The sequence below is a fragment of the Malus sylvestris genome, chromosome 15 (assembly GCF_916048215.2).
Source record: "Malus sylvestris chromosome 15, drMalSylv7.2, whole genome shotgun sequence".
Taxonomy (NCBI): domain Eukaryota; kingdom Viridiplantae; phylum Streptophyta; class Magnoliopsida; order Rosales; family Rosaceae; genus Malus; species Malus sylvestris.
The window spans coordinates 46,642,997-46,657,419 of record NC_062274.1 but is presented as its reverse complement, the minus strand read 5'-3'; the positions used below and the strand labels follow the sequence as shown (position 1 = coordinate 46,657,419).

At 39.2% G+C, this 14,423-nt stretch overlaps 3 protein-coding genes across 3 annotated transcripts; all 3 read left to right on the top strand.

Annotated features, from left to right (window-relative positions):
* Positions 1-3,498: 3,498 nt before the first annotated feature.
* Positions 3,499-7,788, top strand: LOC126605418 (uncharacterized). Its single transcript, XM_050272816.1, has one exon. It carries the CDS (start codon positions 6,416-6,418, stop codon positions 7,409-7,411), a length of 996 nt encoding a protein of 331 aa, XP_050128773.1. The 5' UTR covers positions 3,499-6,415; the 3' UTR covers positions 7,412-7,788.
* A 100-nt stretch (positions 7,789-7,888) lies between these two features.
* On the top strand, positions 7,889-10,424 carry LOC126605420 (phosphoribosylformylglycinamidine cyclo-ligase, chloroplastic/mitochondrial-like). The gene is made up of 7 exons (XM_050272817.1): positions 7,889-8,314; positions 8,410-8,504; positions 8,627-8,728; positions 8,812-8,877; positions 9,054-9,226; positions 9,429-9,534; positions 9,685-10,424. Exons 1-7 carry the CDS (start codon positions 7,999-8,001, stop codon positions 9,784-9,786), a joined length of 960 nt encoding a protein of 319 aa, XP_050128774.1. The 5' UTR covers positions 7,889-7,998; the 3' UTR covers positions 9,787-10,424.
* A 1,583-nt stretch (positions 10,425-12,007) lies between these two features.
* On the top strand, positions 12,008-14,351 carry LOC126605417 (phosphoribosylformylglycinamidine cyclo-ligase, chloroplastic/mitochondrial-like). Its single transcript, XM_050272815.1, has 8 exons — positions 12,008-12,462; positions 12,580-12,674; positions 12,762-12,863; positions 12,959-13,018; positions 13,273-13,445; positions 13,544-13,646; positions 13,749-13,907; positions 14,032-14,351. The coding sequence occupies exons 1-8, from the start codon at positions 12,117-12,119 to the stop codon at positions 14,200-14,202; spliced, it is 1,209 nt and encodes a 402-aa protein (XP_050128772.1). The 5' UTR covers positions 12,008-12,116; the 3' UTR covers positions 14,203-14,351.
* Positions 14,352-14,423: the final 72 nt, after the last annotated feature.

Here is a 14,423-nt window from a genome sequence, read left to right as displayed (position 1 = left end):
CCATGACATACTGCTAGGTGTCATTCATGGTTTGTGGAAGCTCTAAAGGTGTATAATCACTAAAGGGAGAATTGAAAGTAAGTTTTAATTCACAATCGATTTGAAGAGTTCTAATCGCCCACTACCTCGCTAAAAGAAACCTAATGAATTGTATACATAGTAAGGTAGAGATTGAAGAAACCACGGAGATGAGTAAGGATAATTAAATGGTTTGATTGTTTATGGCTATGATTAATTAATATGCTAATTAATTAAACGAATAAGTTCGTTATAGACCTCGAGTTTGTTTTGGGCCTCAAGGCCCAATGGGAGTTGAATGTCAAGCCCATTAACATAAGTTGTATGACAACTTAGTGACTAAAAACTCCAAAGGGCCCAAACAGCCCAAAGGCACAAAGAGGTCGGCCATATAGAAAAGGAAATGGGTTTTGGTTCCTTTTGGTCACTTAATTGAAGGGACTATATAAAAGACTTTATAACATTTTCATAATTAGGGTTTTCTAAGGGAAGAGAAGAGAACACAAAAGCTCTCTCTTCTCTAATGAAGGTCGGCCACCCTAGGGAGAGATTACTAGCATCTATCTCCTCCTAGGCCACTCATATTTTCATCAATGTTCTCCTTGGTGTAGAGACTTAAGTTCTCTATTTTGGGAACTTGGAGAATCCATTCATCCATCCTCCTCCAAGAAATCCATGGAGATAAGAAGTAAGGAATAAATGCCCTCTCTCTTGCGTGATTAGCCTTTGCTTATGTAAAGAAGAATCAACAAAGGTATAAGATTTCTCAACTCACATTATTTTGAGTTAAGTCTTGGTTCACCATAACTACTAGGCTTTGAATTTCATGGGTTAAGTTTTGTTTTTGAGTGCGTACAACCATGATTCAGCCTTTTAATTGTTAATAACATGCATAGATGTTGCTTAAATGAACTAGTTTTCACAAATATATCTTTCATATAACACGTTATCAGCACGCTTTTGACGTTGTGCTAAAGAGAGTTTATTCTTCAATCATTGAAGTATTACGTTTTAATCATTCTTTTATGATTAATTTATTATTTTATTAAATTGATTAACAAGCTAATTTAATTTTTCTATGTTAAACGTGATACAACGTATTGGAGATGCAATTCTGGCTTTCTGAGAATGATCTTTTACAAATTCAAATTCTCAATTGTTTTCTGGCAATCAGGTTCTTTTAAAATAAATTAAGATATTGGAAACGACCGTGAAATATGAAAACATTCCCCATGATGCATGAACCCCCTACATTTATATTTTCCTTCCGATAGAGATTGTATATGTTCATATATTTGTCAATATATATATTCATGCATTACGCAATTATAAATCGCTATGTGAAATTTATGAGTCAAATAATCGAAATAAAATAGAAGCATGCTTCTTTTTTTTTGTGGTTTTGAAAACCCTAAAATCTGTTAAAAAAAAAATAAAAGGGGAAAATTTGAGCCAAGCCGAGTTGCCCGCAAGCCAAGCTGTGCTTTTAGAGTTGAGATAAGCTACGGAGCCAAGCATTGGGGCTCCAGAACGACGACCTTGTCCTTCCCGAATCGATTTGGGCCACCACCTGCAGAGCCCAAAGTTCAAATTCATCAACGCCAACAACCTGCAATCGTCGTTCATTGGTGAAATTAGTCGTCTCCGATGACAAATCCACGAAATTCCAGTCGTAATTTCGTTGGGCTACTTCGAGATTCAACTCGAATCTTTGATTTTTTTGGACCTCTCTGATGCCGAGATCATTCTCCGTCGTTGTGCAATGGTTTGACATCCCCAATCTTCGTCTGGTCTGAATCATCGCCAAATATGGCAAGGCCACCGTCTTGTCCAACGAAGATCACACCCAGTTGCTGCTGGGTGTACCCAACCAGACCAGACACGACCATTTCTTTTTGTTTGGGCCTTGTCCAGGCTCATCCCATTTGGGCTTCATTTTTTTTGTTGTTTGTTTTGCTTTGGGCCTGTTACCTCTCAACCCATCCCGTTGCAACTCGCGGCTAGAACAGTACACATGGGCTGCCCATGTGGCCTCCCCGAGCTCAATTTGGGCCTACTTTTTCCATGTAGCCTGTAGCTACGATCGACCTCGAATGGTCCCGACCTATTGAATTAATTAAAGTGATCAGCAGTCCACTAATTTGACAAGACATCCAAAATTAATGGCATGAAGTCCAATTTTGGACATTAACGATTCAATACTTTATTTCTTTTCTTTGAATTGCTGACTCCCTTTCGTATTGCTGAAGCACTCACACTTAAGTTCCTGAAGCACTCACACTTAAGTTCCTGAAGCAACCCAAATCCACTACACTTAGTTGTATATTGTATTATGTGTTCTTATAGCTACCTCTTTTTTTATGAACCTGAAGTTCATAAATAAACTCAAACTTGTAGTTTCAAATTTAGTGTCTTTGAAACTTGAAGTTTTCATAAAACAATACACCCATGAAAACCCAAATTTTTTCATGTAAACCATGTCTTGGAACCCGAATGTTCTAAACTTGATGCTTATGGATATTTTATTTTCCATAGCACCAATCACAATCTTGTTCCCTCCATTCAGTGGATTGTCGAACCATAACAAGGTCGATTTCACTGATTTGGACATTTCTTGACAGAAACCACTTTATGTGGGTACAAGACTTGAATCTTTACTTGACTATCAAGAAACTTGAAACTATTGAAGCCAACAATGGCATGGAAGAGCTGAATAAGCCTCTGCCACAATCTTTACTCGAAGACTTATGCCCGAAGCTTTACAAACGGAAATACCTCCTGAACGAGGATTCCATGGCTCTTTGGCTTGCTCATACAGACCTTCTAATTATGATGCCTTAAGCATACCATGATTACATCTATGAATGAGTATGATTCTAAAGTTTATAAATCCGATCAAATTTTGATTGAAGAATATTTTTCTTGTCATTCCTTGTTTCTAACTAGCTCCTGAAATAGCAATGTAGAGAACATAAGTTTACCAAATTCTCGGATCTGATTACTACCACAAATGTGAGAACGGTATAGACTCAGCTTCGGCTGGAGTCTACGGAACGGTGATACCTAATTTCAACTGGGTCCCACCAAAATGTATGCTCTACTTCGACAGAGACGTACCAAACAGACCTCTCTAGCTTTGGCTTTTGTTTGTACCATACTTGACCAATCCTGAAACTACTGAGTATCGGTCAACGTTATACCGTCAAGGACCCAGAAGAGTTTCCTTCCAACCAGGAGGCCAATCATAGCATGACATGTGTCGACATTAGAAGCCAATCATAGCGCGACACGTGTCAACATCAGAAGCTAATCACAACACGACACATGTCAATGTCAGAACAAAGCTAGAAACTCTCTTCTATAAAGGGAAACCATTCTCTCATAATATTTCCTAATGTCATTTGTACTAAATCATTCACTAGTATTCACTAAAGGAGAGTTTGAACCTATGTACTTGTGTAAACCCTTCACAATTAATGAGAACTCTTCTACTCTATGGACGTAGCCAATCTGGGTGAACCACGTACATCTTGTGTTTGTTTCCCTGTCTCTATCCATTTACATATTTATCCACACCAGTGACCGGATCAATCTAGTGAAGGTCACAAACTTGACACTTTCTATTGTAACAAAGTCCTCACTGATTTTGTGCATCAATAACTTTAACCATTCGAACCTAAGTCTAGGTTTGTCTCTCTCTTACCCACTTTAGGGCTTGTTTTTAAAATATATGGTAGAATTAGGGCCTCTCAAGGTGTGGCATCACTTCTGAAGTGTGATCCTTGGCACCTAAGACCTAAAACTTCAAGAATAACAATTCCCTTTTTTTTTTAACTTTTCAATATTTATGTTTCTTTAGTAATAAAAAAGGGTTTTGATTTTTGACTAATTTTAAATTTTTGGTGGGGCCAAAGTCTTGCCACGTCATTGCTTAATGGAGGACTTAACGACTAGATTAACAAAAAGTATGATTTTATGAGCAAATCGTAACTTTAAGTATGAAAGTGAGACGAAGAAAACTAAGGGTATCAAAGTGCCGATTTACAATACTTGAAAGCAGTACAATGAGAACTACACAAAAAAATAAATTTAATATTCTTTATTATTTAATAAATAATATTTGTTAAAATGGGTGAAGAGCTCTGAACGGTCCATTCATGGGGAAATAGTTGTAACTGAAGATAAATTGCAAAATTTGTTTGGGAAACCATTCACAGACACTACTATTGCTCAAAGGCATGAGTTGTACACTCGCCTGCATTCTTTACTTGCTCAGGAAGAGGTGTTTTGGTGCCAGAGATCCAAAGACAACTGATTGCGTCTTGGGGATCAAAATACCAGATACTTTCATCAAAAAGCAACGCGACCTCAGAGAAGGAATGGGTTGCAAGGATTATTTGCTGAGGATGGGCAGTGGAACGAAAGTAAGGAGGGTATGGAGTCAATAATTGTTAATTATTTCATGAAGTTGTTTGATTCAACAGGTGTAGTAGACGCTTCGGCAATTTTAAGCAAGATTGTACCGAAAGTTACAAATGAAATGAATCATGGGCTTTTGTTGCCATTTTCTGATGAAGAAATAAAGGATGCTTTGTTCCAAATGCACCCGACTAAGTCTCCTGGGCCGGACGGAATGACGCCTGGGTTCTATCAGAAACATTGGGCAGTTGTTGGTAATGATGTATGTGAGGGAGTTCGCCATCTTCTTTCCACGGGGTACATGTTTCGGCAAGTGAACTATATGCACGTAACTCTTATACCCAAGAAAGTAGACCCAACTTCCATGAATCAACTCCGGCCAATCAGTTTGTGTAACGTCATATACAAAATCTGCTCCAAAGTGCTTACAAATAGACTGAAACTAGTATTGTCAGATATCATTTCATCATCACAAAGTGCGTTTTTTACTGGAAGATTAATTTCTGATAATTGTTTGGTGGCATCGGAATTGCACATTTTATGAAGCAAAAGAATAGTGGTTGGAATGGTGTGATGGCGTTGAAACTAGACATCAGTAAAGCTTATGACCGCATTGAATGGTCTTTCCTAGATCAAATTATGCAAAGATTGGGTTTTGTTGATGAATGGATTACTTGGATCATGCGGTGTGTCACGTCAGTCTCTTACTCCTTCAAGCTTAATGGGGAACCCGTGGGTTTTGTCTAACCTAAGAGGGGTATCAGACAAGGGGATTTGTTATCTCCTTTCTTGTTTGTGATATGTGCAGAAGGTTTACCGGCCTTGTTGGATGCGGAGGAAGCCCAAGGTCGGATAAAAAGGGTCAAGGTATGTAATGATGCGCCAAGTATAAATCATCTTCTTTTTGTAGATGATAGTTTTATTTTTGCAAGAAGTACTTTGCAGGAGTGTTCTGAATTGAAGAATTTACTGCACACTTATGAATTGGCATCGAGTCAAGCTGTTAATTTGCCCAAAAGTTGTGTGGCTTTTAGTGCAAATGTGAATGAAGTGGATGCTCAGGTGTTTGCCGATTGCATGGGTATGACTCGAGTTACTGACCATGATCGTTATCTTGGGTTACCGGTATACACTGGTAAGTCAAAGAAACAGACGTTTGCATATATTAAAGATCGGCTTTGGAAAGAAATTGAATGGGTGGCGTTGGAGTTTGTTGAGCAGTGCTGGTAAAGATATTTTAATTAAAACAGTGGCCCAGGCGGTGCCCCTATATACCATGCAGACTTTCTTGCTTCGAAAGACGTTTTGTGATGAATTGAATCAAATGGTTGCCCGATTTTGGTGGGGGAAAGAGGTGGGTAAGAGGCCCATTCACTAGGTGAGCTGGAAGAAGATGTGCAAGCCTAAAGGTGAGGGAGGGTTGGGTTTTAAAGATTTGTACGCCTTTAATCTTGCGTTGCTTGCCAAGCAAGGTTGGCGTATTATAAAACAACCGCATTCTCTTGTGGCTCGAGTATTTAAGGCTCGGTATTTCCCTAATATGGATTTTCTCAGTGCTCCAATAAAATCAAATTCATCATTTGGAAAAGCATAGTAGCCGCTAGAGTACTGATTCAACGTGGGGCTAGATGGAGGGTCGGTGATGGTTTGAAGGTTAAGATTTGGGGGGATAACTGGTTGCCGAGAGAAAATTATGCTAAAGTTTTGAGCCCGCTGCCTGTAGGAGTGCATCGTAACCTCACGGTTAGATCTCTGATGGTTGAGACGGATCGGCTGCGATGGAATATGCAGTTGGTATCGCAAATGTTTTTGTCCTGAAGAGGCCACTCTTATTTTCAGTCCTCATTTGGGTTTATTTAGTTCACCTGATGAGTTGATTTGGATTAAAGAACCCAGAGGACATTTTACAACAAAGAGTGCATATTTTGTTGCTCGTACATGTAGTGAAATTTGTGGAGATGTTCCAGTTAATTCCGAGATGTCAGCAGAGATCAAGTTCCTGTGGAAGGCATTGTGGCGTGCTAAAGTACCAGGGAAGGTCAAAATTTGCATATGGAGGGCTTGCTTAGATGCCTTGCCAACTCGAGTCAACTTAAAGATGAGAAAAGTACTTATGGATGATGGTTGTGTATTTTGTGGAAATGAACCTAAAACGATTGAGCATGTACTGTTGCGGTGTCCTCATGCTAAGGCGACATGGTGCTCTAGTCCATTGGGATTGCCATCTATGCAACACGGAGATATTGGGTTACAAGGTTGGTTGGCTCGTTTAGTTTACCACTTATCACGGGAGAGTTTTGAATTAGTGCTTATTTTGTTATGGAACATCTGGAAAGCTCGTAATGAGCTGGTTTGGAAAGGTGTGACGATAGCACCACAGGAAATTCCAATTAAAGCACACACCTGGCTACTAGAGTTTAAGAAATGGAATGTCGTGCAGCCTAAGACTAAAACTGCTGATGTTCATAAATGGAGAAAGCCGGAGGAGGGATGGCTCAAATGCAATTTTGATGGTGCATGGGATGAACATAGGGCAGTGGGAAGAGTCGGAATAGTCATCAAGGATACGGATGGGGAGTTTGTTGCTGCAGCGTTATTAAAATTGGAGGGGATTACAACCACTTTATTGGTGGAAACTACAGCTGCTCGTGAAGCTATGCTATTCGTTCAACAATGGTGGACACAAAAAGTAATATTGGAGGGTGATGCCTTGTTGGTGATTGCTGCTATTCAGAATGGTGTGAATGTTAATCATGGACCTTATGGCCTTGTTGGTGATTGCTGCTATTCAGAATGGCGTACACTTTTACAACCGTTCCAGCAGTGGAAGGCACAATTTGTGCGAAAAGAGGTCAATTCTGTGGCTCATCGACTAGCCCGACGGGGTTTAACGTTGGAACGGTCAGTTTCTTGGTTTGAAAAATTTTCCGATGTAATTTTAGGTTTACTATTGGAGGATAAGTTGAATTCTTAATTTTGTTGATGCGGGATCTTTTTTCCCCCTCATTCGGGTTTTCTTTCCAAGAAGGTTTTTATTGAGATCTATTATTAGCACTATTTTTCTTTGATTGTACGTTGTTCCTTATTGAACATAAAAATAAATAATATTTGTTTGGACTGTTGTCTAATTTAATATTCTTATATTTGTTTGGACGGTTGTTGTCTAATGTGCATAAAATATTACAAAAGAAATTGGATTTGCCCCATTTTTATTGGGACGATCCCACCCAAAAATCGAAAAGTTAGATTGTGTCGTGTCGGCGCCCCTACTGATGGAGACATTTTTTAATATAATCGGTACACGGTATGATAAATCGTGTATCACTATACAAATGATGGAATATGTATATTAAAAAGTTAATAACTTAAAAAATAAAATTTCTCATTACTTCTATTAAAACACGTAATATATCATTCGTGTTCCCGTCACAATCGGGATTAGCGAGTGGAACTCAATTTAGTCACTTTAGGAGTGGATTAGGGTTTGTCATTCGTGTGATATCAGGTGAGTGCGACCTCTGCTCCGCAGACAACGGTCGTCCTCCCTCTTACAAATTTACAATGGCTGCCAACGGCATGATCAGCGCCTCCCAAGCATCTTGGCTAAGATCCTCTTACTCCGGAGCCCATCTACGTAGACTGCCGCCATCGTCAGTTGGGTTTATCTCTCTGTCTTCACCATCATTCTCAGCTGGTAAAATTTCGCGGAGCAGGCGCGTATTGTCTCCGGAGCAGGAGGCCGCCGGAGGAGGAGGCCTGACGTACAAGGATGCTGGTGTAGATATAGATGCTGGAACGGCGCTTGTTGATAAAATTAAAGCCATGGCTCCTGAAATTGGATCCTTTGGAGGCATTGTCCACGATGAGATACTCGGCGGTAAGTATGATTAATCAATGTATATAATTAATTAATGTTTGATTTTTGTTGTATGCTGTTTGTAATGGTAATTGTATGGTGATGATCCTCAACAGATGATCTGTGCCTTGTTCACGGGACGGATGGCGTTGGAACTAAACTTAAGCTTGCATTTGAGACTGCAATTCACGATACCATTGGCATTGATTTGGTAATCTACCACCTGGGTTTCTAATATTCATATTTTTTTTCCATTGATAATTGCTTTTCCGATAACCCGACTCTATTCATTCTGTTTTCATTTGTTCGTTTGTTGGTTTGTTCAACTCTCAGGTTGCCATGAACGTCAATGATATCGTTACTTGTGGGGCGAAGCCATTATCTTTCCAGGATTACTTTGCTACAGGCCGCCTTGATGTTGATATCGCTGTCAAGGTAGAGTTCACAGACAAAGTGCCTAATAAATACATTACCATGCCCACCGACTGCACCGTCGTTTGTTCCATATTCTTTCTTAGGTTATACAAGGTATTCGCGATGGTTGCCAACAATCCGGCTGCAGCTGTAAACTTTCAGGCGGAGAGGTATTCGTAACTAACTAGTCTTTTTGAATTGCGCCATTAATTGCCCTGTGACTCTGTGAGCTGGAGATTAAATCTTTCCGAACATGGAGAATAAATCTTAATGTTTGCAATCCTTAATTTATACAAACTTTTTTATAAGGTATACACGTCTTGCTGATAACTGTGTACGTTTTCAGACTGCAGAGATGCCGGGCTTTTACAAAGACGGGGAGTATGACCTGGGCGGCTCTGCTGTTGGAGCTGTGAAAAAGGATTCCATCATTGATGGGAAAAACATTGTTCCCGGAGATGTCATCATTGGCCTGCCGTCCAGCGGGGTTCATTCCAATGGTTTCTCTCTTGTTAGAAGGTTGGTGCTTCAACCTATTACAAATTAAAAAAAAAAAAAAAAAAAATTAACATTCAGTTTTTGTTAGCTACGATACTATTGTAGTCTATAGCAAGTAGCTTGCAATATGCGATTAAATTTTGTCTCGCTGGCCGGTCGGTTGACTTGCTGACTCATGACAGAATAGTCCTATCTTACTACTGTTGCATTCATATTGTTACAGGGTTCTGGCTGATGCTGGGGTTTCTCTCAAGGACCAACTGCCTGGTGGAGAAGGTATTACATTTGGCGAAGCTTTGATGGTCCCGACTGTGATATATGTTAAGCAGGTAGGGTCGACATCGATCAAACCCATTATTATACTATGCAGATACATGTTTGTGTTTAACTAAATAACTAGCTGCTGAAAATCAGAGTGCAAATGCTCCCATCATTGAACTCTTTGTTAACTTATTATTGCTTTGCACAAAAACATGCAGGTCCTTGACCTAATAAGCAAGGGAGGTGTGAAAGGAGTAGCTCATATCACAGGGGGTGGTTTCACAGAAAATATACCTCGAGTGTTCCCGAAAGGCCTATGAGCGGACATTTATAAAGACTCATGGGAAGTTCCATGTATTTTCAAATGGATCCAGAAGGCCGGAAGAGTAGAAGAGGCTGAGATGAGACGGACTTTTAACATGGGAATTGGAATGGTTCTTGTTGTGAGTCCGGAGGCATCACAGAGGATACTTGAGGAGGACAGGAATGTTTACCGCATTGGTGAGGTTGTAAGCAGTCATGAAGGAGTGGCTTATGTATAGTTGATTTTAAGAACCAGGATCCTCTCCCGAGCAATTCCCTAGGGATCTTAGGGATCCTGCAATCCTGTCCGTTCATCGTATATCGTGCGGTCAGAAATCATTTAAAATTTAAATTTTAAAATTCAAATATGAATAGTACCTAACGAAAACTGACCGCACGATATAAAATGAACAGACAAGATGGCGGGATCCCTAGGATCCCTAGGGAATTGCTCAGGAGAGGATCCTGGTTCGATTTTAAGGTCAACTTAACTCGTGATTGTATCTTAGGATTGACGGAACCACAACTTTTCTTGTTCCAGTTTTTATTGTCACTTTGATAAAAATAAAAGTCAACGTTAACGTGCTTTATGTTTCTTTGATGCAAATATTTAAAGAAAAACTAATGAAAATGACTTGAAAACTTTGAATTCTAACGATAAGGACAAAATAAAGAGTAAAGTAAATAATACCAGGTTTGACTTTTTAATGTAAAAATATGATTTTTCATTAAAAAGAATAGTACCGCAGACTTTTCTGTTTAGCCTTTTACACGTAGAAGATACATAGGAAAAATTAGGGATGTTGAAGAGTGGTGAAGGATGGTAGGAGATATGGTGATTGTTAAAAATAGGGCCAACTACGTTTTAGACTTTTTAGGTTTCAAGTAATTTTCAAAATTAGTCACACACATTGCATCGTTGGTTTGAAATCATTTCAACTCAGGTCTTTTGTTTGTTTGATTGATTGTCTAGTCTCTCGGTGATGTCTTGACAAACTAGAGACGTATTTATAATTTGATGTGGAAGCCACACTTGCACTAGGACTAAGATGAAGAAGTAACTAAGCGACATGTATGCTTTCACAATTTTTATAAAATTAAGGGCTTGTTTGGTATTATATTTGAAATTTTTTTTATCATTTCTCAAAACATTTCTTGAAAACAATTTTCTTTAAGACTCAAAAACTTGATTGTTTTGCGATTTAAAATTTTTAAATCTTACGACTTAAACTAGACAAAGAGATATAAAAAGAGAGGGCCATAGGAGAAGGAGAAAGAGGAGAGAGGAGGAAAGAGAGTAAAATATGATTGAAAGAAAGATAAAGAAAAGAGATGATCATATGAGATAGAGATGAAGAGAAGTGAGAGAAAGAACTGAGAGAATGAAGACAACACATTGGAAGAGAGACGAGAAATGTAAAAAAGAGCGGAGAGAGAAAGAAGAAAAGAGAGAGAGAGAGAGAGATTTGGAGGAGGAGTGAGAGAAATGAAAGGATTGAATTTAAGTTTAAAATTTTTCAAAACTCACTTTTTATGTTTTTAGAGAATAAACTATATTTTTTAATTAGTCTTGAGTTCAGTTTTTAAAAAGGGAACTTTAACGAAAAGCTCCCGGTACTGTTCATTTTAACGAAAAACCACATTTTTACACTAAAAAGTCAATATGGTACTATTTATTTTACCCTTTATTTTGTCTTTATCATTAAAACTCAAAGTTTTCAAGCCCTTTTCATTAGTTTTCCTTTTTAAAAATAGTCATACCAAACAAGTTTTTAAAGCCTAAAACTTAAAAATTATTTTTGAGTTTAAAAAGTTCGATTCAATTAGAGTACCAAACAGACCCTATATAAAAAAATTCTACTTTTAACACGCAAGTCAATTTTAAATGGGACAAGGATTGTTTGCCCTCCCACTTCACGTGCTCTCCTGTTTTGTATGGTCACGGTTAAACCACGTCAACATTTTATATTATTTTTTTTATAGAAATAATAAGACAAAAATAAATAGTAATATAAAATATTGACGTGACTTAAACGTAACTATACAAACAAAAAGTTATAGAAAGTGGGAGGGCAGACAATCCTTACCATTTTAAATGAAACACAATACAAAGAAGTAAAGGAGACACAGATATGTGACGACCATACAGTTCCAAAATCCAAACTAGTTACACACTTACAGGGGTAAAAAGGTAAATAAGGCATAAGTCAAAAGCTGTTTCGTTGACGGGCGAATTAACAAAACAACAGCAACAACCCTAGCTGGAGCTTCAACTCGCGTTTTATTCCCGCCACTCTCTCTTTTTGAGCTCCGTCGCTCTCGGCAGAAACTCAGCTGTTCAGTCGCCATGGTCTCCTCCTTGAAACCAAACACTCAGCTCTCTCGCTGCTTTCCCACTTCGCCCAGACCCTCTTTCTCCAACGCCAACCCCGCCCATACCCAACTCTGCAGACTCCCACCTGGGTCTCACTCCGCTGCCTTCTCCGCCCTGTCCATGTCTTCCTCCGCCGAAACTTCCCGGAAAATCCACGTGCTTTCAGCTTCAAAAAACGAGTCCGGAGAAAGTGGTAGCGGGAATGTCGGTCTGACGTATAAGGGCGCCGGTGTGGATATTGACGCCGGCGCGGAACTTGTTCGGCGAATTAAAAAAATGGCTCCTGGGATTGGAGGTTTTGGGGGTCTTTTCCCTTTCGGTACGAATATTATGCTAGCTGTTTGAATTTTTTAGTACTTGGGTGATGAAATTTTTTGTGCACTGTTTGTTTGAACTTTTGATTACTCGCGCTGATCAAGTTTTGTGGTGATTGCAGATGATAAATACCTTGTTGCCGGCACAGATGGCGTCGGGACGAAGCTTAAGCTTGCTTTCGATACTGGAATTCACGACACCATTGGTATTGATTTGGTAATGCTAATTTTGTTCGAATGAATTGTCATGTGGTACACAATGTGTCGTTGAAAACTGCTGCTCTAAATCAGTTTCGATTCTCAGGTTGCTATGAGTGTCAATGATATTGTTACTTCTGGTGCTAAGCCGTTATTTTTCCTTGATTACTATGCTACAAGCCGGCTCGATGTTGATCTTGCTGAAAAGGTAGAGCTCACAGTGCCTGAGTTTCTTGGGTTGTGTAAATACATATCACTAATTGAAGCTTACTCCCGTTTTTTGTTTGTTTTACCTTTTTCTAGGTTGTAAAAGGTATTGTCGATGGTTGCAAACAATCTGACTGTGTTCTTTTAGGTGGAGAGGTATGCTAAATAATCAATTCTTGTGTTAATATGTATATCAAGCATTTTTTTTGCAGTTAATTTGAATGTATAGCATTTTACTTTCACGCTCGTGTTGTTAATACTTTGACAATGTATGGATCCCTGAATTGCATATGCCAAGCATGTCTTCTTGCGGTTAATTAGTTTATATATGGTGTTTGTGCTTATATTTGGTACACGTGTTACACATATTTTGGCTAATGGAGGGCTCACTGAATTGCATATATTTTCAGACTGCAGAGATGCCAGATTTTTACGCAGATGGTGAGTATGACCTCAGTGGTTTTGCTGTTGGAAGTGTGAAAAAAGATGCAGTGGTTGATGGGAAAAACATTGTGGCTGGAGATGTGCTCATTGGCTTACCCTCCAGTGGGGTTCATTCTAATGGTTTCTCTCTCGTGAGAAGGTTGGTGCTGCTCAAACAACGTTGTGTGTAGTGGTTTTCATATACTAAATGTAACGGAAGCAATCAACCTCAAGAATTTTTCTGGTATATCTTTACAGGGTTCTGGCTCACAGTGGTCTTTCTCTGAAGGATCACTTGCCTGGGGAAGATATTACGTTAGGTGAAGCTTTAATGGCCCCAACTGTGATATACGTTAAGCAGGTGAAAGCTAACCCACTTCCAATTCTTTTGCATTTGTGCTTGTCTAGTGTTTTGCTAGTTGCTGAAAACGCTCTCCTCTTTTTTTCCATGCACCAATAACAGGTTCTTGACATTATCAGTAAGGGAGGCGTAAAGGGGATAGCCCACATCACAGGGGGTGGTTTCACGGACAATATTCCTCGAGTATTTCCGAAAGGCCTAGGCGCTGTCATCTATAATGGTTCTTGGGAAGTCCCAGCTGTTTTCAAATGGATCCAAGAGGTACAAATATATTCCATCCGGCAACCAATTTTGGAATTCTAATTTTTGTTAGATATGTCGCTTTGAGCTGTCATCTTGAAACTATGTAATCTAGTTTTCTGACTGTCCTTATTTCTAACCCTAGGCCGGAAGAATAGAAGAGGCTGAAATGTTGCGAACGTTTAACATGGGTGTTGGGATGGTTCTTGTTGTGAGTCGAGAGGCAGTCCATAGAATACTTGAGGATGCAAATGGAGCTAATAAAGCTTACCGCATTGGTGAGGTTGTACGTGGTGAAGGAGTTCGTTATAGTTGAAATGAGATACGAGGTAATGTATGCTCTTTTGAGCCTATTTGACGAAGTGAGATGCGAGGTAATGTAAGTGCGGCTTGGATTTTGCAGTTTATGTATCTCGAGTCTTGACGTTCACAAGTTAAATGGAATTTGTCAGAGTTGTCATGAAAGTTTGAATTCATCAAGGATGGTAGGGCTCTGTTTAAGTTATCAAGTCCGTTTTCTAATCCGTTTCTAATACG